The sequence below is a fragment of the Bombus vosnesenskii genome, unplaced genomic scaffold, assembly GCF_011952255.1.
Source record: "Bombus vosnesenskii isolate JDL3184/JDL3185 unplaced genomic scaffold, Bvos_JDL3184-5_v1.1 scf7180000013272, whole genome shotgun sequence".
NCBI classification, from domain to species: domain Eukaryota; kingdom Metazoa; phylum Arthropoda; class Insecta; order Hymenoptera; family Apidae; genus Bombus; species Bombus vosnesenskii.
The window spans coordinates 5,085,752-5,112,858 of NW_022882930.1; the positions used below are offsets into that span (position 1 = coordinate 5,085,752).

The following is a 27,107-nucleotide window of genomic DNA, read 5'->3' on the forward strand; positions in this document are numbered from 1 at the left end:
GCGAAAATGAATACTAGAGTGTGTGTCAGATCGAAGCTATTTTGCTCATAACAGAGGTTTTATTTTGACAGTGTGATTCACGAATGGCCCTCGCGATGTACCGATACACTGGCTAAGTCCTAAGGGAAACCGAAAAGCGTCGATCCGTGCGCGTGGCTGCGTAAGATCAGAAATATCGTAGCTTTCCTTGCAACTCGGGTTGTCGCGCTGCATGTGTCATTGTGAGTGCTAAAGGTGTATTACAGCACCGAGAGGCTCTGTTCTCTCCTGTAACATTTAGGTGCGTATCATCGACAGTGCACATAAGCGGCGGAACAGATGCGATATTGAGGTAAATCCTTGGAATTACCACCGATGAATTTGGCCGCGTTGTGCTCTGTTCGGTGCTGCTCCTTCAACTAATCGCGTGTGTGATGCCCGGGAGTCGCTCCAGCACGGACCCAGAGCACAAGTCACCGCGGGAAAGTGGTGAAGATTCGGAAGATGAGAGTGAAATCCTGGAGGAGAGCCCCTGCGGGCGGTGGCTCAAACGTCGGGAAGAGGTACGATTCATCTTTTTATAATATACTCACATCTATGTGTTTACATCTTGTTTACATTTTGTTTATTTACTTGGTTGGGATTTTGTACTGATTAATATGGTTTCAAACATATTTGGTCTATATATGTTCTTGTTGGAACCATAATTGTATTATCTCTATATGAGAAATGTGACGAAGGAAGTCTCTTGTGATACATTTTGTCTCGGCATTGATTCCAATTTGGTTAGACTATTGGGACGTTTGTATACAAATAAATCAGAGTAAACAGTGAGATATGGATGTAGTTTATGCAATTCTTTTCTATGTAATATAGCGATATATTTTGAGACTTCATATATTAATATGGTAGGTAACAAAAAGATATTATTAAATATTCCTTCAAAGGGAACTAAAAATCTAACAGCTATAAGCTATTTTTCTTATAATCTAGCTTAGTACTTGTTTCATTCGAGGCTGGAAAAAGTAAGCTAAAGCCAAATTGTGTTTAATATATATATATATATATATATAAAACACAATTATATATATTATACATGCATTATACATGTATACATATATCATAAAATTAGCTCATTATGTCATAAAATTACTAAATATATTGCTTGAAATGTATTATACAAAAATATCTTCAAGCTTGGCAAACTAGTTTCTTCAAAATTTATGTAAACATTAAATGTTTTCGAATTTGTAAGTGTAAACTGATTTTCAACAATTTCTTGTCACTAAGCTTTCAGCATCTGTGGTACTTTCTATTTTCATTCTAGAAACAAATCAGCATAGTTGGATCATTAACCATGTGTATTTGCAAATCCGCTTTATTGTTCTATTTAAAGACTGAATATTCTTTTGTAAAACATAAATAACATTGAATAAAAAGCAATGGAGATGTTTTATCTGTTTGATGTTCAATAACCATTATTTTATGTTAGGTATATGTAGGTTCCAAGTCCACGTTAGCCGAAGGCTCTACCTTTGGAGCAGCCAGAGGCAGTGAAAACGAAGTTACTGAAATGGAGGTATGTCTATTTAGAGAAAAATAGGCTATCTCTTTTGGTTTATGTACCTTTTTTATTAAAACTGTTCAATCAAAATGATGTAACATAAATAGAGGATTTATCACTCAATATATTTTATTTGAATATAGCCCATTGTCGTAAATATTGAATGAGCTATCTCCCCTCCTTAAATTCTTTGCAAGGTCACATTGATGTAATGACATCAGGCATGAAATTGTTTGAGTTATGCTTAAGTAACTTAAAATGAATGATTGCAGTAATATATTTTGTCATTTCATAACCATAGACTATTCAAATGTAATTTGTTAATAGCCTGTTTTTGTTTTTCTTTGTATAATTTTTGTATGTTGTAAATAGATATTAATGTATATTTGTAAATGAAACTTGTAAATATACTAACTTTATGTATTTGTGTAATTAGTTTATGTTTCATAAGTAATCATACATGAATGAAATGAAGTATTTTTGTAAATAATATTATTTTCTATTTAGGTGGAACAACGTGATGTACCAGGAATCGACTGTGCCTATTTGGCAATGGATACTGAGGAAGGAGTTGAAGTTGTTTGGAATGAGGTGCAATTTTCTGAAAGAAAGAACTTCAAAGCACAAGAAGAAAAGATACAACTTGTATTTGAAAATCTTACACAGTTGGAACATCCTAATATTGTTAAATTTCATAGGTATTGGACAGATACCCATAATGATAAACCTCGGGTATGTTATGAAAGAAAGGAGTTGAAGTTTAAATCGGCTTGAATATTAATTGAATATGATGTTATTTATTATTTATTAGGTTATATTTATAACGGAGTATATGTCCTCTGGGTCTTTAAAACAGTTCCTAAAAAGAACAAAACGCAATGTGAAAAAATTACCCTTGCAAGCATGGAAGCGTTGGTGTACTCAAATACTTTCTGCATTGAGGTAACACATGATTCTTTATATATATTATTTCTTAAATAATAATGCTTATTTATTTATATATGTATATATTTCTGTTATATGCATTAATGTCTTTGAATTTTTCAGTTATTTGCATTCCTGTTCACCTCCCATTATTCATGGAAATCTTACTTGTGACACTATATTTATTCAACATAATGGGCTCGTAAAAATTGGTTCAGGTAAGTAATTAATTAACAAAACAGAAAGAAAATTCTATTCTATGAGACACATTTTGTATCCAAAAAGTACAGTCTTAATGTTTCTGTACTTTGTACAGTGAAACACGCTGCTAGCAAGTACAAGATATTATATAGTTGCTCATAGGTATTCAAGAGAGCACTTATCCCTAAATGAAACTATTTAACATATATTGGAATAAAAGTTTGCAAGGCACTTCCCCTTTTTTATTCACAGGACTATATGAGAGGCTTATAGTTTTGTTTCTCATATTTTTCATGGATGAAAACTATAAATCACAATATAGGATTATTATATATATATATATATATATATATATATATATATATATATATATATATATATATATATATATATATATATAAAATCGACCAACCACTGATGTTGAAATAACAACTGTGAGCTAACTGATATTTATTTCATTCTTACATGGGGTACAAACACATAAAGTACGTATATTGCCATTACTGTGATTGCCTCCTCGGTACTCGTACTCGATAAGTCAATCGACAGTAATAAATAAGTTTTATACAGTTACTCAATTAATTTCTATTCAACGTAATTTATAATATCGCGTGTTATTTAATAATTAAACTAAACGACGTGTAAACAATATACACTGATATTCAAATGTTTTATCATAAGGCATAATTATGTGTGAAAAAATGTGTGATATAGTTATATATTGTGAAGAAAGTTTTACTCCATGCTATAAATTTAACATTATCCTAATTGGATTTTATAGTAAGATTAACGATATAAAAAAGATTATTCTTTAAATAAGCTTTAATGATAAATATATGTCAAAAAAAGTGGGATATTATCTCTGCCGAATGTTCTTAATAACTTTCTATTTTAATTAGATTTATTCATTCAGAACCATTCCACATTATTGTTGTTACTGCGTTTATATTGTGATGTGATTTATCCTTTTCCTTTTCTCACTCGCTTATTTCCTTTTTTATCCTATCTATTAGTAAAATAAATCTGTTAGAAAGATTGTGTATAAAGTATTGTTTACATATTAGGAGTAACTTGAGTCCTCGTTTTTAATTGTAGCAAATAGGCTAATCTAGATAATGAAAAAAACACAGCAAAGTCTTCGAAGAGAGAGGAAGTACAATCGTACTTTCGCCCATCCAGAGGATAAAATCAACTGATAACGACGATTCTTCGGTTCTGGTGTAAATTGTGAAAAGATGGTGAATTTGAAGAAAATGCATTTGGCAGATAATCATCGACTATTGCCAGCTAAGTAATTTAGGCATATTGAGGTAAACATTCCTATTTATGTATATATATATGTATGTATGTGTATACATATATATACATATATCTACATTTTGATTATTGGTAGAGTGGTTCATATAAAATATTCAAAATTTATTTGATTTTAATATCCTTCATATCATTACATTGCACTTCTTCATCTCTTGGGTTATAATAACAAAGAAGGGCAAGGGGCCTAAGATGTCTCTTAGTCCTTCTATGATCATTATCTAGCGCACGCATTTTTCATTGTGCTCTAATTTTTGTTGTATCCTTATTCACGAACAAAACAAATTCTACGAATTCCGTTTTGGTCCTTGAAAATGTAAAGTAGAATTTCATCATGCTCAACGAAAGTGCCTCTTTTTGGAATATAAATTATCCAAGAACAAACTGTGTAAATTACTTTCTTGCTGATTGCTTGCATTTCATTTATCTTGCTTTTATGTGCTATGTTTGACCCCCCTCAGAGGCACTTTTGTGCATACGTATGTATATGCGAGAATTATTAACTGTATGAGGGCTCAAGTTACTTGTAGGATAATTTTTCAGTTACAACACAATTTTTCTAGCGGTTCATTAATCCACTTGTTATCATGGAGGTGGCGGGTATTCGAAAAGGTAAAAAGATAGTTACATTGCTGTGACTGTATTTGTTTTTTTTCCTTTTCTTTGTTTTTGTCTATATTTGGGCAAATAAATACAAAGAATTCCTGCTACCTCGCAAAGAAAGTTTTTTAACTCATTGCTTGTTAAATACTTTCATACAAATATACATATTTTGTGAGTGCCTATCTGAAATATATTTTCTTAGAAATAACCATATGTTCTTCTTATCATTACAGTGGCTCCCGATGCGATTCATCATCATGTTAAAACATGTAGAGCAAACATGAAGAATATGCACTTTGTAGCGCCTGAATATGGAAGTAAGTGTATCAGATTATTGATAATCTCTTTATATATTATGTTATTATACATGTTGTTGCAATATATCTTGCTGTGTTTTTTAGACTCTGTAACCCCTGCCATTGATATTTATTCATTCGGAATGTGTGCTCTGGAAATGGCTGCATTGGAAATTCAGGGTAACGGTGATACCGGTACGATCGTGACCGAGGATAACGTTCGAAAAACTATAGAATCGTTAGATGATGTCCAGCAGAAAGATTTCATTCGAAAATGTCTTCAAGTAGACCCACTCAGTAGACCAAGTGCAAGAGAGCTCCTTTTTCATCCTGTCTTATTTGAAGTGCATTCATTAAAATTACTTGCTGCTCATGCTTTGGTTAATTCAGCCAGTAAGTTTACTAATATCGCCATTATCTAATCTCTATATTGTCTTGTTCTTCAGAATTTATCATGTGTTCTAATTATAGGTATTATATTTTTTATAATAAAAAGTTATATAATGTAGCGGTTAGTCCAGTAAAAATAGAACGTTAAGTGGAATTTCTTAGAAATCAATTAATTTTCACAACTTTCTCAGCTAATATTTCAGAAACGATAACAGACGAAGTTTTGCAAAGGCTCTACGGTCCTGATACGGTAGTCGCAGAAATTAAATATCAAGGTCGACCACCGCAGCAGATTCGGTTAAGTGATATTCCTGTTACAGAGAAGTTAGAAAAGTTCGTCGAAGATGTAAAGTAAGTATATTAAATAGTTTTACGACAAATGTATCGAAATGATTGCGTTTTTAACCTTATATCTATTCTTCAATCACATAAATTATTTGGGTCGACAGATATGGTATATATCCCTTGACAGCATTTATGGCGAAATTACCACCACCCGTTCGACCTCGGGCGATATCGCCCGAGGTTACAGAATCGGTGAAATCTGTTACACCCGAACCGGTGGACGTGGAGTCTCGAAGAGTAGTTAATATGATGTGTAACGTTAAGCCTAGAGAAGAAAGTTGTGAATTACTTGTGAGTGATATAGCACAATGTGATGAGTTACCTAACGTCAACTGTCAAGTCTAGTTTGTGTTTTTTTACGCTGGTGTATTTTATAGATGACAATATTATTACGAATGGATGACAAAATGAATAGGCAATTGACATGTCCTGTGAGTCAATTAGATACTTCAATGCTTCTTGCGCAGGAGCTTGTACATTTTGGATTTATTAATGAGGTATTTATTTTATTAAATATTTTAAAAAAGGAGCACAACACAATTTCAAAATTACTATTTGTTATAGAATGATCGTGATAAAATAGCAAATTTAATCGAAGAGGCATTAAGGAGTTGCTTTAATAAGCAAATGATGACACCAGGGATGGTGTCATTAACAAATCTTCCCACCCAAACTACTTTATTGCTGCCCGGCTCAGAATTTCAATGCTTGCAACACTTTGATAATTCTATGTACAACGCGACAACATCTCATAGTGATAGTGTAATAACTAACCCGCTGCCAAAAACCTCAGGTTTCCCTGTATCGAGTAACAGGAACAGAAGTCACGATGAAATGGAACCACCGTTGAATGCCGAGAGCGGTAGTTAACTATCCAGGATATCTGGTAACTCAGTTCACTGTGCCACTTTGCACGCTCTATGTATAGACTGGCTATGTATTTTTATATTTAAGTAAACAGGAAGAAAGAATGGAATTAAATGATTAAAAGAAAACAGAAAAAAATAAAAAAAGGAAAAAAAAGAAAAAGGGTGCCGTGGCTAAAGCTTTAGGCTAAAAAATGTTAATGCGGTAGATTCGAACATATTTTATTTACAAACTGTTTCGTATGTTCGATATATAAAAAATATAATTTAATCGAATGATCGATATATTCTCTCCTTTTTTTTTCATTAAGTCATAAGATAGTTTCGAAAGAGGTAGGATATTTCCATATTGGATAAATTTTAATTAAACAAATGTCAAGGACGCGCTATACTACTTCAGTTGACTGTACAGCTCTAAAAGAAAAAAATGCGAATATGTAGCAAGTACAGAATTGTAACTAGTTATCACGAATAATCGTAATAACCTGTTACTAGGCTGAAATAATAAAGGGCATTTTACTAGCGAATGTTTAAATTCGTCGACAAACGGAACGAATTATTTGAAATAATAAATGAAGCAAAAAAAAAAAGAACTTTCTATCGTAAAGTGACCAAGATGTATCATAGAAACTTATTTTGTATATACAAGTTAACACAGATTAACTGAAAAACAAGATGAGGAGAAAATGGTATAATTATTACATACGGAAGCATAACTCGATCGTACAGCAATGCGAAAATAATAAAAATAAAAACGATTATGAGCACCGCACTTGTTTCGCTTCGATATTCGATGTGTATTGTGGTTTGTCCCGACTCATACGAATCTTTTTTCTTTCGCTCATTAGAATGAATTAAAAAACAAAAATTGATATCTTGATTTGTTTGAAAAGACAAAAATAAGAAAAAGATAGTAGCGCGTATAACGTTCATAGAGTAGAACGTAATACATCGGTCGACTAAATACAATCTTTTTGTAATTTATCTTTGTTCTTTTCTCTTTCTTTCTTTAATAAAAATCGGACACAGCCACGGCCCTTCTATACTTCGGTATTATTGATGTGATTAAACCAAGGTTATTAAATCTCGATAAAATTAGCTGAAATCCTTGTAAATAATTTATATTTTTAAGAAAATCTGTTGACACAGAAAACTAGTCATATAGGTATATTCGAGTGCTAACAAACTAACACCGACCTTATTATGTCTTTTTGCATTTATAACACATGCTTGGCCAAGAAATACTGCTCCGATTTCATATCTTGATAAATGAAGGAAAAGAAATGAAATTTTCAGTGACGCATTTCACTAAGCAAACGACTAACCATTACTAGCGGTAAAGAGGCAAAACGAAGAAACAATAAATAAAGTAACAACAACTATTACCAACAACATAAACTTTGATCTTAAGTATGTAAGTAGATTATTGAGGTAAAAATTGAATGTATAGCTTTATAATTCAAATTATAAAAAAAGGAGAAAAAAATAAAGTGCGACGACTGAATCGTGGATATTATCGAAAAGGGCTGTACGATGACAGTGATAAATAAATACTATAACTCGGAATTTCACTGCCTAAAATTTGTTTTTGTTCATCAAAACTTGTCGCTCCTGTCTTCCCGATTAATTTCAATCTTCTTACTTTCCTATACACGTTTATATCTAAATTTATATTGACAAAAAGAAAAAAAACGGAAGTACAGAGGGAAAACATGGAGTTTGAAATAGTCTGTTCTATAAAAATTTATTCATGTAGCAGAAAGAGAAACACGAGATGTGAATATATCTTTAATGTAAAACACTATTTAATGGATGGAATGTAATGAAAAGATGTCTCTACAAAAAGTTTTTTTTTTATAAACGATGTTCTTTTCTAGAGACTACAGCTAACAAGATGAAACAGAGTATAAATGTTCATAAAACAGAGAGAGATAGGGGGAGGGACAGATTGTATCTTCCAATCTTGTTTAGTTTAACATACTCTAAGCGTAATGTAATACTCTGATAATGCTAGGTCTTTGTTACATGTTTAAAACATTAAGTTAAACATCATTATACATGAGGATAATAATAACTTTTTTTAAAAAGTACCGTTGTTTATTTTTATTCACTTAAATTTGCATGTTTGATAAAATTGCATGTTACAGCTCAAATTTTTCCAATTCTATACTTATGTGAATTTCGTAATCAAACAATGAATTGAAAGAAGATTAACTTTTGCACTTAGTTACAATGGTGCTGTTCAGTCATAAAATCTGTCTCTTTCTCTATGTTGTCTTAGATATCCAATAAATATTTCTCATATATAATAAATTATTATATATTCAACAATTTTATACTATAATAATAAAAATGAAATCATTACCAAATTTACTCTGAACAGTACTGAACTACAACGTGTTCTTGAGCCAATTTTCTTAAAATAATTCCTATTTACCTCATCTAAGCACATTATTAAACACCATAAATGATATAGCTATCCATTAAACATTATGGTGAGGGTATGCTTCCTAACAATCTTGAGCGGTGAACCGATTTCTTTCAGATTATAGTCAGATTTATGTTCCATCCGCGGAATGGGTACGATTCAGCAGATAGTCAAGATCATGTGCAATACGATCCAGCATACCACTCGTTGTAGCCTCGCAGTTTGTGATCACGATTTCAGGTGCCTTTTCTTCCCCATCAGGTTGTTTACGTTCCGTAGTATTAGCAATGTCAGGAATGACATTCACATGGTCTCTGCTCTTTAGTTCCGTTGCTGACAATAATTCGACGTCGTTCTTCACGGCCAAGGTTACATCTGGCATTCCGCTTAAGCGCGATTCGACGTCAGCGCTACACAGAACTTTGGCTGAGCTCTCTGGCGAGGGATTGTGTGCGATGAAGATTTGTCCTTGAGACTCCCTATATTTACCAAATTCCCGGAAACTGCAGCACTCGCTGGCGCCATATGACGCCTCGTTCATGCAGTGCAATGATCGTGGGGAAAACACGGTATCGAACACGACAGCTTCTTGATACTTTCGTGGACTAGTGCTATAATTTTCCAGGTTTATATCGTCCGAGTGATCGATGCGGATCTCTGGCAGGAATCTGCTGGTGACAGGGACGGAAGGTTTCGAATATGAAGATGAGGACTCGTTTATGAACTCGCGCATGTCTATACTACCCGCTGCAATCCCGCGAGCTTCTAAATACGATTCACCGATACTTAAGGATGACGACGGTGGAGCAGTATCGTTCTCTACCTCGGCGCCGCTCTTTGAACACACTGGTTAGAAGATAAATTCAATTGATTTATTTTTATGCTTATTATTATCCGTTGATATAATTTTCATAAATTACCTTTGATTGGCTCGGATGTTATATCCTCTTCTGCATCATGTTTCCACTTTAGTTTTCTTAAGATTACATCGACGATAGTTAATTCGCCAATCACGATGTAGATTATCATTATAACAAAGCCCTACATTTATGCGTGTCATCGTTAGATATTAGATTTTTAATTGTTTCAAATTACTAGTTAGACTTACCAAAACAGAGGAAAGAGAAGCGAATATGTAATGAAAGATGATAGAGGTAGAATTTATATAAAAGATGGAGGAGGCTTCCATTGCAATGACACCGCAAATAACTATGGCAGCTCGATGAAGCATTCGTAGTCTGAAGAAAAAAAAAGGTTTCAATTTTTCATCATATAATTATCTTTTAATTCGTATGATTTTTAATCGCATGATTTAACCGATTATACCTGGCCTCTATTGCTTCCTTTTTCATAACATTCTCCTCGACAAGAGCATGAGCCTTGTGCAAGATTCCCAAATACAATAGCACAAATATAAGAAACATCATCGTTGCGCAAGTAACAAAAATATTATAAACGCCGCTGCCAAAAATTAACCACCATGACTCATGTCTCCAACCAGTGCTTTTGTGTGTAAGTTCAGTACTTAACACAGCCAAGATAGGGACACCTACATTAAACAAAAATGAATAAAATGATAAAAATCTATATTAAATTTTAATTGATTTTTAATATAATTTTCCGAACCAGTAATCACTGCTATGACAGTAGGTTGAAAATGTTGACTGGATCGGACTTGAGTTAGACCAGCATAAATGATGAGAGCTTCCGATATAGGCGCTGACATACCAATCAAGAGGAAAGCTTCTAAAGTTATCGCTACGATCGCGTAGGAACTCTAAAATAAAATAATTATTATCACAAAAAGTTTCTGAAGTCAACGTATACATACTTGAATTACCTCTGGTAAGTGATTATACACGGCATAAATGAAAACAGCCATTGCTCCAACCAAAGCACCGCAACACTGAAGCTTTAAAAAGTTCAACCAATTACGATTTTTCCACCAAAAGGTTCCGAGGATCAAAGAAGATATAAGACACTGTGCCAAACAGCTACCACATCCAAATATCACGATAAGTGTGGTTTGTTCCTTTTTTGCAAGTACTACCTGCATTGAATTATTTTTTTTTTTTTTGAGTTATTTCGCAATTCGAAATAAAATATTTATAACTTATCTGAACTTACCCTTACAGCACGTGCCGTTAAAAAAACTGCAAAAGTTCCGCTACTAGGGCAGAGACAATGCGTTGTGGCATCACCTGGTGAAATATTTGCGATACAGCTATTGAGATCCCAAGAACCTATAACATCCATAAGGCCGCAAGACACATTCCATGAACTCGACTGATTTTCTATGTGTTTTAGCTGTAGGTCTACCCAAATCTTATTATGTTTATCCAAATTGAAGGCAGGTATTGCCACTGTGACGACTCGAGAATTAATACGAAACTCCAGATCTGTGCCATCGCTGCGAATAAAAAGCATGTAAATTAAACAGTTGAAACGTTAAAACGTTAAATGTAGGATTGCTATTGCTTACTCCAGTTCCTTGACATACGTGGCTGGAAGAAAATGAGACATATTCTTATAAACAATTACTATTCCATGTAGAGTGTTATTAGACTTTACACCACGTTGTCGTTTTTTCCATAATCGTACTGTCGTTTTGTCATCGTACCAATTTGGGTACCTATTAAATGATAAGCGAAATAAGTGATATAATTACATAAAAAGAATGTTATTTAACAAATATTAATTACATGGATTCATCTATAGGGATTTGAAGAGAATGGGTAATACTATCTCCATTATGTTGTTGTAATTCTTGAATGTCTACCACTAATGAAGAAAGAGATAAGTGCTTGTAAGGATGAGTAGCCACCTTAGACCAATGCATCAGGCTTCGTTGAGTTATTTGAAGAAGCAATAGAACTTTCTGTAAATTATAAGCATTATGTATTTCTCTTATTCGTCAATTTGATTAAATTTCTATACCTGTTGGCTTAAGATTGAATTTTTGTCATCTAGTATTCGACTAATTATCTGTATCAAAGCCTCTATAGAGACATGTAAATCGTATGGATTAACAATATGCTGATAACGTTCTATTTCCGCCAAGATACTCAGGATACGATCACCTTCGCCAGGATAGAGAGGCAAGCTACGCGATTGTAGAATTTTCCAGAAGATAAAGATCGTTCCAGAACCAGACGTGTTTTGATATCCTAGTGTTAAGCTTTTAAACTTGTTATAACGTGAAACTAATGGTTCGAACAAACAAAGGGAAAAATCTGGAGTTTGCCATTCAGGAGTGGTGGCATCTTTCATCGAGCACAGTCTGGAGACTTTCTTGCCTACAAAATGTTGAGGACATTCTAACAATGCTTCAGATCCAGGAGCAGTATCTGGCCAGATTAATCCCCAGGATTTCCCCCTCAAGCAAATTGGTATTAATGTTCGATTCACAACTTCCACGCGAACGGACATGGACTTGTCTGCCACGTTACATGTATATATCGCAGATTTCTGAAAATACAACACGATAAACATGCAAGAAACTTAAAGCTTTGATAACCAATTTTAAGGATGTATTCTTTATTTAGCGAATACCTGCGCGTTTGTAATTTTTAATATACTTCCAGTAGGAAATAAATCTTCCCAGACCTCGCTACCAAGTTCTAGCTTCAACAGAGCTTTGTTTTTCGTCCAGCCAAATCCTATTCCAATATTGGGCACGTTGGGTGTCATACACGTTAATTGTATATTGGTTCCCTGCAGAAAAGACCGGTTTAGAGAAATATCAATCAATTTAATCAAACATCATTTCAATTTAAGTACATAGGAAGTTTCAAGATTACTACCTTGTCTATAGTAGCACTCATTGGCATCACTTTTACATCTGGTTCATCTTTCACATCTACGTAAATACTCTTACATTGCTGCACGCCCCAATCGACTATTTGGCAAGTGTATTGACCCGCATCGAGTAAAGTCGCTTTTTCGATGGTTAATATGGATGTGTGTAAATCAGAACCATCGTTGGGAAGATGTCTATACCAGATTTCCCTAAACATTGAAAGCTACTCTGTCTATCAGCTTGTCTAGACGCTAGCTATAGTCTGATAAAAAATTAAATGATCGTTCAAGGTCACTGTAGAGTATATTCCCATCGCTTTATCTAGTTACCTTATGATCTAGCTTCTGATTACCTATCGATTACATGCTTTTTGTTTACAGCAAGAAGTGACTTTAAAAGGTTTATGTCATGGATAATACAAACTTTGATAATAACTCTTATTTTTTCACCTGGTGGCTTTATTCATGTTCACCAGCATATTGTCCTTGTACCACGTGAAGTTTATGTTATAACTGCCTTGAGCAGCGCAAGACAGAACGAATTGATCTCCCGGGTGAATTTCGTGTTCATTTCCCTGATTCAGCCTGAGACTCTAAAAAAGACGTTGATCGAGATAATTGAAATCTATGACGAGTACTCTAACAAGATCAATGATACGTACCTGCAATTTAAGCGCAGGCTTTTGTTGAAAGGTAAAGTGAGTCGATTCGAGGGATATCTCGCTGAGCCGTCGACGTTGGACCAATTTGTTGAGGGACTCTCGAATTTTATCTCCATCCTCAGAGTTTCCAAAAAAATGGAAAGTGATTTCCGATGTGGGTCTACATAATGAACGCGCAAACCATGAGAAGCTATTTTGACTGTTTTTATCTTTTTACATAATTTTTTATTACATCTAAATATTTTTGCATTACTATCTAAGAATAATTTATAGTAAAATATAGCCTTCATATTTTTGTATAATATGTCTTTCTTTTCATTTACGGTCTCGATAAAAATGTAACTGAACTCTTTATTGCTTAATGTACCTACTCACGTCACGCTCAGGATTTGTAAATCCTCCATGGACGAGATATTAGAATTCCTTAAATACTTTGCAAGCTGCGAAGAAATTGCAACGTATTAAAAAACGTCGGTCGATCATTTCGACCAAGGGGATATCGAACAAGAAATTACAGGAATAAATAAAAACAAATGCTTTTTTTCATAACATCTTTATGTATTATCGCAAAATAATCATTGAGTAAAGTAACAACATATTCTTCCAAAATCCAACGATTACAAAATATTTATATTCTTCGTCTTCTTGCTATGTTCAATAATTGTATAGCAATAAGGCTGTTCCTATATACACATGTACGAACATGTACATACATATACATATTGTATATCCGCACAATCCGCGCGATACTTAGTTTCGTATCGCTTATCTTTTCGAGCGAATATCGCGATTAGAACCGTTCATTGTGATCGAGATGTACGCAGAAATACAATAATTTCCATCTTATCTCTAGAACGCTAATCTTGTCTGCTATCAATGCCGCTCTATTCGGCTTCAAGCGTTGGTTTTTGCAAATCATGACACACGAACGCAAAAAGTTGTTTAATAAGCTCCATCTGTGTTTCAAAGTGCCAGTGCTGAAGTTGCTATCTCTGTGTGTCATCTTCCTAACATCCAACGACTCTTCTTGAAGGTTCAGAGCTTCATACGATTGTGTGACTGCATCCAGTCGAAAAAGAATTCGTTCTTGATAGATTAACATGTTTTAAATTCACTCCGGAGTATCTAAGAAATATGGATCGTCGTTGGAGATGAGAACGCAGGATAAATCGCCGCTTCCAGGGCATAGATGATCCCGTATTCTCTCTCTGGATACTCTCAACACCTTGATCCCCGTCTCGCGGCAATATGCTTCCAATAGTATTATCTGTAGATGACTGGCGGAATCCATGTTAGCGTCGAACGGCACGAGGCAGATAGTACCCTGGCTGTTCTCGCATTCCTTGGATGCCAAGGCTCTTAACGTCGGTAGCATACCGCAAGTTATTGTACTTCTAGGACATCTTGGCATTTCTTTCTGTTCGATCCATGATAAACTGCCACTGAAAATCAATTGAGGTTAGTGCACCGAGATTCATATTATTTTGTCAACTTTTTAATCAACGAAAATTCGACGATACCGAGGGAAGCTTGCAACAACGGATCAAACGTTAATTTCTGAAATACGTTACTTTAATGTCTACTTCTGAATATGACCTTTCATCATTAAGAAATGTAACAATTGGGCATAACGTGCAAGAATCGTAATCAATAGTTTCGCAAACGTTTCTCGATAAAGTTGCAACACATTCCATCGTAACGTGGTCGAATTAATCGCGAGATCGACTAACATCACGCGTCATCTAAAAACGCAACGAGTGTGAAAGATGAAAATTTATACCTGTCAGTCATCGTAGATGATGCGTAGGATTGTTTCGTACAGCGTAAGTTTTGGCAACGCGTCATATCTCTTAGTATCTGTTTCTGATTGCTTTTCGGTTTGCCGTTTCCTGGCGCGACTCGTTTGCACACTTCACTGAACGTTGGAATTTTCTCGTTTTTGATAGCCAGTTTATAAGAGGTAGCGTACACTTTCGTTGATGATCCACTGATTCACTGATCGATTCTGGGAACCTGTACGTCGGCACGCACGAGTCGTCTTCCCCATACAATCTTATGCAACAGTGAAAGACTTTCACGATCGCTTCCGTGAAAATTATATGTACCGACACTATAACTCGACCGAGGTTTCAACACGAATAACCTCGATAGCCGATACGCGCCGCTTTTATAACGATCTTACCCCCACCGCCACCTGTGCTATATATCAACGGGTATTCCAGATAAGCCGTGTCGAGTCTGTGTACACAGAACGGAGCTTTTTATCCAAGAATTGGCTGCGACAGCTTTTACCAGGAAATGAAATAACTCGAAGGGCAAAGCTAACGAAAGCTCAATGATAATTTTATTTATAAGTTAAAACCTTCTCGCTGTGAGAATACGCACGTGGAACATTCTCATATCAATTAGCATTAATTGGCAATAATTTATTTACAATTGGAAATTTAAGGAAAAATTTTCGTTGTCAATTTTTCTAAAATTGTTATATATTCCTGACAAATTTCGCAACGTACTTATAGATTTGAACTCGCAGAATGCATCGTGTTGCCATATACATAAAATTAAATCGCAAACACTGTAACGTAATAATGCTTGTAATTGGTGAAAGAGGAAATTGTGTACGATCCATACGAAAATAGCTACGAAAGTAGTTATGATAAATAATGATTTTAGTTGCAAATGCAAAGTTTAGGCGTTATATTAAAATAATGTCCGGGTCAGGGACTTCGTTTACGATCTCTGTTCACGAGAAATATCGTTTGCCTGTATCGCATACGATCGAGACAAGGATGGAACAGCAAGAAATTTTAACTCTGGAATGGAAATCTTAACTGGTGAATGAGATAGCGTTTTTTCCGTATGCATAGTGGCGTAACCTCGTCAAGTACGTATGTATTAACTTTCCAGTGACGACTCTTCATATTCGAAGCGACATAAAAGCAAACATTTTTGTTATCGTACACGGCCACTGGATATGATAGATAACCATGAAAAATTTGTTTAACAAGTTTCGCATCCATTTTCCTCGACAGGACGTCTCAGGTCAATAGCACGTGCTTCTATCATCGTGCATGATGCAAACGGGTTGAATCTTGTATCTCTGGTTTCATCAGCCTTGCAATTCGACAGATTTGCTGATAATCCAGGTGGAAATCTACCTGAACATCACGGATTGCCGAGGGGAATTTCAAAAAGTCGATACCTCGCATCTGTTTTGGTTTGTCCCCTATTCTATCTGTCTCTCACTCCCGTACATTGCTCCTTTCGCTTTCTTTGTCCCATTCATATACCTATTATATCGTTCTCATTTATCTCCAATCGCCTTTCATACCGTTGTATTCCGTAAAAAAAAACACGAGCGCGCTAAAATTAGATCTAACCTACGTAACAATTCTAACTTCAACAAACTGAAAAATTGATGCGTTATGTAATCAACTGGTTATAACCGTTTCATAATGATCAGTGACAGATGAATTTGCTATTTTCGAAATTGGAAAGGTTTTACCTATCTCGAATTTGGCAAACTTTTAAACCTTTTTATTAATTGTGCGATTTCTCTTTTTTATTCTTGCAGAATATGTATTGAAGAAACGATCGGTCAGCTACCTCGGGAACGCGCATGCGCAATCGATTCGCCGGGAATTCCGAACCTCTTGGGCAAGAAATCGCAGACTGTAGCTTCGAAAAGAGGTCGATTCTTGGTATATACGCAGCTCGGATATATCTACTAAGAATTAACTGATCGCGGACTGCTCGTATAAACATTGAGAACGTTCACTGCGTGGATCATGCATAAGATCGATTAGGATTTTGTTAAAATGTCACGTGTTATGCAGGCATGGAAAAAGAAGACAAACGCTCGATTTGGTACGTTCCAAGATAGTACGTGCTTTGGTTCCGTTTACTTTTGAAATAATGAATGAAACGGTGACCTCGCGGGCTCATCAATCACCGAACTTCCCAAGCTTCCAATTTCTTCTTATTTTATATATTTCAATTCAGAGTTGAATATTAAATTCGGATCGAAGGAACTGGAAATTGTTACGACAGAGGAATTTAGGAATTTCGCTGATCGAAGTCTTTTGTTTTCAAAATGTGGTGTAATCAACAGCACAATTTTCGCAACTAAAGTTTCAACCTGGCGTCGAGTTTTTTAATCGACGCGATCTTATCGTTTCCGAAGAAAAGAAAAAGAAAAAAAGAGAAAGAAAGAACGAGTATTTCTCGTTACGAGCGATAAGATCGTAATTTTCGTTATCGTTCTGGAAATGTAATGTTTTATCGTTTCCTAAGATTCTCTGAAGCATTTTTATATTAAGAGAGTAAACAAAAGAAGTACGAGATATTACTAAAACCTCGTCGACTAACGTTGTCCAATGAAAAAAAAAAATATATCGTTTGTCTGTTTAGACTGCTGGACGACCGAGAAAATAGCATTTTTTTACAAATCTTTTAAAAGAACGATTTCCAACAATTCGACGGGCATCGACATCGAGAAATTCTGTGATGGAATCGTTGAATGTGATTCAGAAGTAGCGCGTGCCATTTTTGAGCATACTGAGATCGTTAGGAACCATATGACGCCAGAGATCCAACTATTTCTTTTAACTCCCAACTGTAATTTATACCACGCGCAATACGAAAGAATTTCGGAGTCGAAAGGGATAAAGAGAAGCGTTTTCTTGGAACCTTTTTGGTCGATTTATTGGCCAGGTGGACAGGCTCTCGCTAGATTTGTACTGGACGAAGGAAGAACGCTTTTTGAATGCTCGAAGGAAATTTTGGATCTTGGAGCTGGATGTGGTGCCACCGCTATTGCTGCGAAGCTCGTTGGCGCCGACAGGGTTGTTGCCAACGATATCGATAGAGGTTCGTATAATTTCACATACGATAGTCGCGCATACGATTCAATGCGTATGAACAATGTATATCATTAATATTCTGTATTTTCCATCAAACGTCAATGAATTTGCTAGAGAGGAAGTTGCGAATTGGAAAATAACGATTAAGAAGCGATAACGTAAATTTCTTAGTCGCCTGGAAGTGCATCGTTACTTAAAATCGCGTTGTTATGTATGTCTGTATGTATGTATGTATGTTATGTATGTCTCGTGAGAAGGAATGCGCGGCTCGTTTTACGTTTCATACATTTCCTCGTTCGCGATCAGCAGCATTAAAATACAATCGTAGTTAGACGGTACTGTTCACAGACATTCCGCTTACCGGGAAATTATTATCATTATCAGTGGGAAACGTTGAAGCAGTTTGAAATATTTACACGAGCAAAGGAAATGTACTATCTACATGGGGAAGAACCGAGTGCATTGCGCTCGACAGAACGAGTCGAGCGAGTCGATGGAAATACCCTGTAGAAACAGAAAAAACGAAAAGACGCTGGTAGAATCGACGTCATTCGTGCACCTGCTCAGGTAGCCAGAAAGCAACGTAGCAACGTCTGGATTCGGATGCCAGATTTCTAAACGGTCGATGCAAAGTTGTACGCACTCGTGCTACTAATATAGCCGCTATAAATAATTTGTGCCAGGAATACAGAGTCTTTCTCACTCGGGAATAACTTGGAGAAGGAAACGGTTGAATGCTGCGGTGGATGCAAAGACGTAATAAGCAAAAGTACAAGTTGTAGAATACCGTATAAAAAATATGCAAAGTATAGACAGCAGTGGTATCAAGAGGATGTAGAACTCCCTGGATAAATGTAAATATCAAGTTCGGCCCAAGGCCACGCACATGTACAATTTTAATCTTCATATGGGAAATATTTGAGTTTAAAATAGGGTCAATGATTTTTTTATTTCCAAGAAAGAACTAGGTAACCTTAACGGTGTATCGAATAAATTAAAGAAACTTCGAAGAATCGATGTCACGATAATAATATTCCCACCTGTGATCACGTTTTCCCTTAATTGCATCAGCGTGTTTCTCACGTGTCGTGCTTGGAGAACACGAATCGATACTAAAGTAACTACCGGTATTTACGTTACGTTAGGCGATACTGGGAATTCAGTTTATTTCGTATGAATGAAATTTCCATCGGTAACTTTAGTGTTCGATCGTTCAAAGTATTCGAACTTGAACAAGGTTTTATTGAATATTAGATGACTATATTTCTTTCTTCGTAGCGGTATCGGAAATCGGGAACCGTGTTCTGAATGGTTACGAAGAAAATCGAACATGTGGGTCACACCATACGGTATTCCCCATATCACGGAGGTACGAGCGCGAAGGGTCTGGTTCTGCTCGTACGTCAGTGAAAGGTCTTCCATTTCTGGGTTCTACGTCCGTTGCATTTTAATCGCCCCCTCGTGCGCCAATCGAATGTTGCTGACTCACCAATATCACGTTGTAATATGTAGCTATTAACGCGATATTTCCATTAACATCTCATGCGCCTGGAAAATTATGCCAACAAGCTGCGTGATATCGTACTTCTACAGACGAAAGCAGAAGAATTGTGAGAATGAAGAGAATGAAGAGAATGGAATGGCCTATAGAACATTCGAAACTTTCGACGTACTTGCATCGAGTCGTGAACTTGTAATCCAATAGTTTAGGCGAATCTATAGTCGCGATATCCTCGGCTACACTCGACCTTAGAGGTCGCACTTGACAACGGTAGATTAATGTTACATTAACCGATCAATCTTCTTTAACTACTCTACACACGTCTTGATATCGGCTCGCTGATTTCTTTTATCTTATCCGAGATTTGCAGACACGTAATGCTTTCGTATCTATTAGCGTACTTATAGTAATTGTTTGATCGACATGTTTCGTTCGAGCGATTTCATCGAAATGGATTATCGTTGTTAAATTGGCGACTGCTCCGTTTAGAAGCACCGATGGAACAGTCGTTGATTAAAGCGTTGCTACCTTTACGTAATATCGCTTGTTCGAAGATTAGCAAATGCCTGGAATTTTACGTAATCTCGATATGTTCTCGTTAAACGAGTATAAAAGATACTGGTCGCAAGATTCCCCATTATAAACATGTTATTATTTCCCATTTATGTAAACATTTTACCATCTCGATATTTGTTTGCGTGATTTCAGTTGCCTGCACAGCTATTTCCATGAACGCTATTCTGAACCGCGTGAATGTCAAAGTATCTCATCAAAACCTGTTATATGAATTGCCCGAAAGGACAATTGACGTTATTTTCATTGGAGATATGCTGTACGACGCAGAAATTGCTGCTACTTTAATTCCGTGGCTCGAAAAAGCGCGCGATAATGGGACGAGGATTTATCTGGGAGATCCAGGAAGACACGGTCTGACGGAGGATTTGAAGAAACGTCTGAAAGTTCTGAGACATTACCGGTTGCCAGAGAATGTACAGAAAGAGAATTACGGTTACGACAGTTGCAACGTTTGGGAGTTCTGCGGATAACGAGTAAACGATTATATAATACGTCGAAACTCGGTGTACCTATCTTTGATTCGCTATTACTGTTGCTGTCACGTTTATATATATATAATCATGTTGCTACAGTTACACGTGAAACGTACATATATTCATTTGTCGTGCGGTGACAACAACGCCATGGGTCTGATTTATGCAAGGTGCTAAGAATATTATGAAACGACGTGATAAACGTGATCATAGCGAGCATTGCCTGCTGCGTGACTTGCACATGTGCTTCATCTTATGTATACAGTAATATTTACGTTCGTTTTACGTACAGAGTAATGTTCATTCATCGCTATTTGTTGTACGATTATTTATCTGATACGGTATAATACAACGTTTCGTTTACTTTGCCTGCTTCTTGAAGCAGAGGTAGAAGGAAAGTCGATGCTTATTTCCTGGAAAGGGAGAAGCGGAGGCGAAAGAGAAGAAATAGAGTTACGGCGCTGATTATTGAGAAAGCCGATCGGACGAAACTTACGAAGAAGAGAAAGATTTTTTCTGACGCACGAATGGATATCTCTGATTCGAGTAAACTCGATAAATTCCATAGTAACTCTATACTACTTTCCCAGACACTATTCTTCACTCACCTGTTTGCCGACGTAGGACTCCACACTGCCGTGTTGCGTAATCAGCCCAGACCTCAGGGATGTCACGTTCGACAATTTGATTCTGCACTCGTATCTCGATCGATCTGCAAGCGTTTCCACGGATTATTTCATTTCTCAAGAGCGATCAGTCTCAGGAGAATGCGCACAGGTGGCGAAGAATGAAACGAACTTACTGTTATAGATTTTCGTGCCATTTCTACAAACGCACGGTTGCTGCTCCTCTTTGTCGTAAGGGCATTGTATTATGCAATTCTCGAGCCCGCATTCTGCGAACAAGCATTGGCCTCGTATGTACTTGTGCTCACATATGACTCACGCGGCGCGGTCTCTGCGCGAAACATGAGTCATGGGAATGTTATCCGCGGGTGTGTACAGCGAATACGGTAGACCTCTTAAGCTTTATATCAATTAATTAACTGGTGGACTCACCAACCTACATCATGCATATATCAAATGCGTATTAAATGCAAATGAAGCTTTTTTTTTATCAAATTCTAAGCATTTCATTTCCATAGCGACAAATTTTTGTAATCGTACGAAGGTATTGTTACTACTTGAATTTAATTAATTAGTATGTAAACGATATAATAAATACAATGGTTCGCAAACGATTTTCGTAGTCATTGTACATGATACAGCTAATATCAGGGCAAACCCTACCACCATCCACGGTATCCAAAAGGTGAATCTCACAGTTACGGCCGACGTAGCCATTGGCGCATTCGCAGGTCATTGCTTCTGCTCCAATTTGCCTGGAACAGTTCGTAACGACTTCGTCATTTGTCCCTTGACACTTATTCACAGAAGAGGAAGAAGTTTCCTTTATAACAAATCGGGAGAGTTCGCTTTTCCAATTTAGAAGGGTCAACGACGCCGGGTAGCTTATTGATTTATCTACGCGATTGATCTTCTTCTACTTGGTTTGATACTTCAAGAGAAAAGCGCAATTTCACGTCACCAGTGAAATGGCTATACCTCGTTAAGATTGCTTTGATCAATGTCGCGTAAACATTTTCGCTATTAACTAAAATTTCTTTAATCCACGCTTCCTTTAAGTTTCGTATTTTAGATTGTACTATCCGATTTCTTTGCAGAGATAAATTTGCATAAATAATCTTCGTACTTGCAAGTGCCTTCGTTTTGGCAAGTAGGATTCTTCCTGTCGTCGAAGCAGAGGGGTCCTTGGTTACAATTCTTCCCGCTGAAACCCTCGAAACAATCGCACCAGAAGCTCCTGCGAGCAAACAACGGCGGACCGTGTTATTTGCGCACACGTAACAGATCGAGGACACAGGCATCCAGGAATAGAGGGTAAATTAATGGGGACACGAGTTTCATTAATGATTCATGAGCTGATATGATATCGTCCGGAATCACCTTACTGCTCTGTTTGTCTTTCGCGTTGGAACTTTCCGAAATTATTTCGTCCGATAAACGAAAATCCAGGTCCTCTTCCATTATTTGATATGCTTGTTTCTATTTTTAAATTTACTAAAAAAAGAAATCTGTTCCAAAATATGGAAACGGAAAGATAAGATATTCGTGATCATTTGTTTACTTTTCTTTTCTAACACGAGAAGTTCTACGAAATGAACTTTTCAAAAATTGTCCATAGACTGATCGCTTGCGAAGCTCCAAACACGTGTTTCACAAAGAGATAATTCGCCCAGTACAAAAGCATTCGTTCGAACTTATATGTCGGGTTTAAGTTAGAATTAGGGTTAGGGGCGTGAAACGAATCTTCGTTTGGGTTACACGTTGTCGTTATGCAATAGAGAAGACATTGACTAGTGCAAATACGATTACTATAGAACCGGACAAGTAACCGTGGTAGTTAGGTACTCGAGAAACTAATGACAATGACCCTAGGTTCAATAACGAATCCGCGGTCGACGGGATGATAGATGAAACGTGCTCACAAAATCTAAGTCGGATGCGTAATATTCACCGGTCGTAAGGTGTCTTTTCATCGATGAGATCGCGAGCGAAGAATGATTTTCCCGTCCCGATGATGCCACAGAAGAAAACTATATGGGGTATGTCTAAGGACACGAGATCATCGAATTCATCGAGAAAGTTTCGTTCAGGAGTAAGGAAATTGGCCGCTAAGCACTGGTCAATCTCCATACTGGTGGTTAGAAAGATGTTACGCCGCCCTCGAGGAAAAGTTGCTAGTGGGAGACGCCGCTCGTTGAAAAATAGGTCTCCCCTTTTTCCGTAGTTGAGACAAAGGACAAGGGACTGTTCGACATGACGGGCCCCTGCTAGCTGAATCATCGAGATTACATCGCTCGAAGAATAGGGTCTGCGTGTGTGGCAGCTACATGGACAGAGACTCCGTTGGAATGTTTACTGTCGCGTGTTACAACTATTTCCTTTTCAAGGAGAGCTATAGAATTATTCTATGTCTTTGTTAGACATAGGCTGTCGCCTCGAGCCCAAGCTCATTATCACAACTCTCGAACAATTACAATCGGATTGAATAACTACAATTGTTTAATTACAGCTATAGTAGACTCTAGGTTACAATGTTGCGGGATTAACCAAAATTCCAAAGACTCCGGTGTTCATTCATCTCCGATATATATGAGAACAAACAGGACGATCCTAGTAGGTGATAAAACAACTCAATTGGGTTCCAGAGGGGGGCCTGTTTGCGGCGAGATAATACGCGTTTTAATAGCTGTCGAGAAGGCCATTGGGATAGATACAATGGGTCTACTCGCTCTTCCAAAGTAAACTGCCCAGTGCTTGTATCTGAAGATGTTCATTTGTCATAAGTATACTATTTGCTCTTATATACATCTTTGTGGTATATTACAGCGCAAATACCGAGTGAAATTAAAAAATACATTGGTGTATTTTCGACCAATCGCGGGAGACGCACCCGCGAGAGGAGAGACGTCAACAGGAGTCGTAAATTCCTGCCACAGATTACAAACAATCGACAACACGAGCTGATCGATCCCTGATTTCCGCTGAGATAATAGGTGATTGAGTCATATAAGACCGTGATTCACAGAATTATAAAGGTTTCATTCCAACACTTCAAAGTTACACTGTTGAGTAGATATAATTCCTAGATGACAACTTGTCGCCCGAAGGTAAGATAGATATGCACGCTAGAGCAAGGCTCTTTTAATCGAACTTCGTATGTTAGTGGACGTAGCACTAGAGGATACTTAATAGAGGAAGTGATTGTTCGTACTTAGACCTAGACGTTAGAAGTGTACTTAGTTGATTGATTTATTTCTTTAGTGTGCTGAGTGTATGGTCAGGTAGTGAGTATACAGTATGCATTGCTTCTGATAGGATAAACCTGCGCCGGTGATTAGGTGCTGATCTTACCCGCCCGCGAGTGAGTGCTCTGGTTCTGAAACTTTGTCGCCGTGTGGTAGATACAAATCCCTGAAAGTGATTAAGAAAGATATTTGTTCGGTCTGAAGAACTGAAGGAGCAAATTACCGACATTTTATGACGGGTATTTACAGCTATTGAAGGTACAAGATGAGCGGACATCCGGTAAGTTCGGCTATTGACTCGGCGGTATGGTCTAGTCTTAGGTAGATCGGTTGCCTGATGTAACACACATAAGGATTAATAGTGGATGGTGTTTTACCGTAAAAATTCATAAAAAATATTAAGAAACTTATCATAATAAAATATCATTTAAGAAAAGTACTACAATACTACACATTATTTACAGATTATATAGTGAAACGAATTATGCGTCATGCGATATATAATAAAGTAGTAATTTTTAGATCTTCCAGCATCAAATAAGCGTGAGATAAGACCAAAAAAGAGAAAAGAAGTTTCGAAAACCAATGCAAGGTCTCCAGACACAGGTAATTCCTGAGTAGGCGCTGGATTACAAAACTGAATTTGGCACGTCTTCGGTCATCTGATACGTGACATTGAACCCGTACACGTCCAGCAAATTGTTTAAAACTCGTACGTGATTGCCCTCGAGTCGATCGAGCTCGAACTCGATGACAGTTCGCCCGAACGCCTAAACAATTTGTATTCGGAACACGTTACAAATTTCGGTGATCTCTCTTTATCAGATCTAGCTAAAATTATACTTCGATTCCGTAGTGGCCGCGTACCGCAGGTGAAACTGGAGTCCCTTTATGGGACACGTACACTTGCGTCAAATAGACGACGATGGAGCTGTTAGTCGCTGGAATATCGGAAACATCGATCACCCAGCGACACTTAATGGGCACCGGAAAAGACCGGGGAAAATTTGGGGTCTGGATCACTCCTCTCGGTGCCGTCAACCGGTTACCGCACGACACCTCGGTCGTCGTCGAACCTCCGTCGATTAAGGTCAAGTGAAATAGAAAGGAGAAGCTGATCACCATGGACTTCATCTTCGAGGAATACATCTAAGGAGAAAGTATTTTGAATTTAATCAATGAATTTCTGTTTATAACGAATCTGACAAAATTTCGACAGCGTTCTTTCATTGAAGGTTTATTGTATTTTTGACACTGGCATTAAAACGAATAACTTTCATCTCCATTCCATATCCTGTCTATAAAGAAGCATTCAAGAAAACAATAAAGCTTCGTATGTTTGAGAGGTTCCAAAACTGAGAAAAATTGACGTTCATGGAGCTGTGAAGCTTGTTGTTAAATTGCTCGTTGAATGCATATAACAGAAGCAATAGGTATCTTTGATGTATGGAAACAATGGAAACAAGAGAGCCGTTTATCAAATGAACAACATCCCTCTACTTACATCGAGGATACAAAGAAACCAGTTCTCCTCACCAATATTCAAAATGCACTCGTTCCTTATTCGACCGTACCATTACACAATCACATTTCGTTTTCGTACAACACTCAAAAATTGTCCTCACTCTCGGCTCGTATCGTTCGCTGCTAGTATCCATAAATTTAAAGGGACACACAGACATGATATCATACGTATCAATAATTCACCGCACAAAACGATCTACAAAGACAAAAAAGATTTGTACGAATTGAAATTATCCTAGTTGAACGATACGAAGAGTAATATAGGAGGGGTAAGTGGTCGAAGAACGCCGAAACATTCTGATCGATCTTATCTGTTTCCTCCAGGGCGATTACCAATAGGATCAGGAGTCTGCTGACGGTCGAGAATGTTATCACGAACGTACGAACCCGCGATCTGCCGGGCAGCTGGGCGTTAGCCCCTTCCGCACAAGTGATCTCTCCACGCGCACCCTCAGTGCATCCCTCGTTCAACGGACGTAGGAAAGTTTGTATTCGTATTTGTTGTTGGATTGCATGACTGTAGATTGTAGAAAGAACAACAGGAACATAGGCAAAGGGACTGTTCATGTTCGGGAATCGGATTGTTCTTTCAGAAGGTTCAAGAATTCTGTGCATGTATGTGTGTACATTAAGATTTCTGGGGAAAAAGAAGTAGTAGGATTATATTTATGTAAATATCGATGGATATGTGCATGTGAAATATTTTTAAAAATATTGGTGATTACTTACGATGATATTCATTTTTATTTTGTTGCGTGATTATTTGTATAATGAGATGACTACTGACTCATAATGAGGTAAATAAGAGATAAGATAAGAATAGATAATTGTAATGCTGATTTAAATAAAAGACAGTATGGATTTCTGTATCATGCATTCTTTGGTTCAAGGACTTGTTAAGTCTCGGTTTGAGAGAAAGAGACAAAGAAA

General features: G+C 36.8%; 5 protein-coding genes across 8 annotated transcripts; 2 read left to right on the forward strand and 3 right to left on the reverse strand.

Annotated features, from left to right (window-relative positions):
* The first annotated feature begins 102 nt into the window (after window positions 1-102).
* Window positions 103-6,582, forward strand: LOC117231328 (nuclear receptor-binding protein homolog). Of its 2 annotated transcripts, XM_033489687.1 has the most exons (11): window positions 103-542; window positions 1,472-1,558; window positions 2,051-2,275; window positions 2,355-2,485; window positions 2,591-2,685; window positions 4,819-4,902; window positions 4,987-5,274; window positions 5,463-5,622; window positions 5,721-5,907; window positions 5,994-6,113; window positions 6,181-6,582. In XM_033489687.1, the coding sequence occupies exons 1-11, from the start codon at window positions 414-416 to the stop codon at window positions 6,484-6,486; spliced, it is 1,812 nt and encodes a 603-aa protein (XP_033345578.1). In that variant the 5' UTR covers window positions 103-413; the 3' UTR covers window positions 6,487-6,582. The 2 variants fall into 2 exon arrangements, with proteins under 2 accessions (XP_033345578.1, XP_033345579.1); XM_033489688.1 differs by lacking the exon at window positions 1,472-1,558.
* A 1,739-nt stretch (window positions 6,583-8,321) lies between these two features.
* Window positions 8,322-22,783, reverse strand: LOC117231326. 2 transcript variants are annotated; one of them, XM_033489683.1, is made up of 19 exons: window positions 22,535-22,783; window positions 22,075-22,163; window positions 21,585-21,677; window positions 21,391-21,494; window positions 13,746-13,810; window positions 13,371-13,530; window positions 13,159-13,301; window positions 12,714-12,918; window positions 12,463-12,624; window positions 11,848-12,378; window positions 11,613-11,788; window positions 11,393-11,542; window positions 11,038-11,320; window positions 10,751-10,960; window positions 10,537-10,687; window positions 10,237-10,459; window positions 10,019-10,148; window positions 9,831-9,951; window positions 8,322-9,756 (listed from the first exon to the last, which is right to left on the reverse strand). In XM_033489683.1, the coding sequence occupies exons 2-19, from the start codon at window positions 22,142-22,144 to the stop codon at window positions 9,041-9,043; spliced, it is 3,693 nt and encodes a 1,230-aa protein (XP_033345574.1). In that variant the 5' UTR covers window positions 22,145-22,163; window positions 22,535-22,783; the 3' UTR covers window positions 8,322-9,040. The 2 variants fall into 2 exon arrangements, with proteins under 2 accessions (XP_033345574.1, XP_033345573.1); XM_033489682.1 differs by having other exon boundaries at window positions 22,072-22,163; window positions 22,535-22,782.
* LOC117231333 lies at window positions 14,293-17,156 on the reverse strand. Of its 2 annotated transcripts, none has more exons than XM_033489696.1 (2): window positions 16,937-17,156; window positions 14,293-14,828 (listed from the first exon to the last, which is right to left on the reverse strand). In XM_033489696.1, the coding sequence occupies exons 1-2, from the start codon at window positions 17,133-17,135 to the stop codon at window positions 14,482-14,484; spliced, it is 546 nt and encodes a 181-aa protein (XP_033345587.1). In that variant the 5' UTR covers window positions 17,136-17,156; the 3' UTR covers window positions 14,293-14,481. The 2 variants fall into 2 exon arrangements, with proteins under 2 accessions (XP_033345587.1, XP_033345588.1); XM_033489697.1 differs by lacking the exon at window positions 16,937-17,156 and adding an exon at window positions 15,151-15,542 and having other exon boundaries at window positions 14,293-14,812.
* On the forward strand, window positions 17,110-21,114 carry LOC117231332 (electron transfer flavoprotein beta subunit lysine methyltransferase-like). Its single transcript, XM_033489695.1, has 3 exons — window positions 17,110-17,237; window positions 17,781-18,239; window positions 20,442-21,114. Exons 1-3 carry the CDS (start codon window positions 17,189-17,191, stop codon window positions 20,777-20,779), a joined length of 846 nt encoding a protein of 281 aa, XP_033345586.1. The 5' UTR covers window positions 17,110-17,188; the 3' UTR covers window positions 20,780-21,114.
* Window positions 22,784-25,282: 2,499 nt separating the features above from the next.
* On the reverse strand, window positions 25,283-26,789 carry LOC117231380. Its single transcript, XM_033489769.1, has 3 exons — window positions 26,511-26,789; window positions 25,521-25,802; window positions 25,283-25,423 (listed from the first exon to the last, which is right to left on the reverse strand). Exons 1-3 carry the CDS (start codon window positions 26,742-26,744, stop codon window positions 25,283-25,285), a joined length of 657 nt encoding a protein of 218 aa, XP_033345660.1. The 5' UTR covers window positions 26,745-26,789.
* Window positions 26,790-27,107: the final 318 nt, after the last annotated feature.

Coding starts and splice junctions, on each gene's coding strand:
- LOC117231328 (XM_033489687.1), top strand. CDS start 414: ATGCCCGGGAGTCGCTCCAGCACGGACCCAGAGCACAAGTCACCGCGG. Junction 1,559..2,050: donor ACGAAGTTACTGAAATGGAG/GTATGTCTATTT, acceptor TTTTCTATTTAG/GTGGAACAACGTGATGTACC. Junction 4,903..4,986: donor TGTAGCGCCTGAATATGGAA/GTAAGTGTATCA, acceptor TGTGTTTTTTAG/ACTCTGTAACCCCTGCCATT.
- LOC117231333 (XM_033489696.1), bottom strand. CDS start 17,135: ATGTTTATACGAGCAGTCCGCGATCAGTTAATTCTTAGTAGATATATC. Junction 14,829..16,936: donor TCAATACATATTCTGCAAGA/ATAAAAAAGAGA, acceptor CGGTGCACTAAC/CTCAATTGATTTTCAGTGGC.
- LOC117231332 (XM_033489695.1), top strand. CDS start 17,189: ATGTCACGTGTTATGCAGGCATGGAAAAAGAAGACAAACGCTCGATTT. Junction 17,238..17,780: donor GAAGACAAACGCTCGATTTG/GTACGTTCCAAG, acceptor TTGTCTGTTTAG/ACTGCTGGACGACCGAGAAA. Junction 18,240..20,441: donor TGCCAACGATATCGATAGAG/GTTCGTATAATT, acceptor GCGTGATTTCAG/TTGCCTGCACAGCTATTTCC.
- LOC117231326 (XM_033489682.1), bottom strand. CDS start 22,144: ATGACCTGCGAATGCGCCAATGGCTACGTCGGCCGTAACTGTGAGATT. Junction 10,460..10,536: donor TGTCATAGCAGTGATTACTG/GTTCGGAAAATT, acceptor TGTTTAATGTAG/GTGTCCCTATCTTGGCTGTG. Junction 9,952..10,018: donor CTTCTCTTTCCTCTGTTTTG/GTAAGTCTAACT, acceptor GCATAAATGTAG/GGCTTTGTTATAATGATAAT.
- LOC117231380 (XM_033489769.1), bottom strand. CDS start 26,744: ATGAACAGTCCCTTTGCCTATGTTCCTGTTGTTCTTTCTACAATCTAC. Junction 25,803..26,510: donor GCAGACTCCTGATCCTATTG/GTAATCGCCCTG, acceptor CTTTCTCCTTAG/ATGTATTCCTCGAAGATGAA. Junction 25,424..25,520: donor GGACTCCAGTTTCACCTGCG/GTACGCGGCCAC, acceptor CAAATTGTTTAG/GCGTTCGGGCGAACTGTCAT.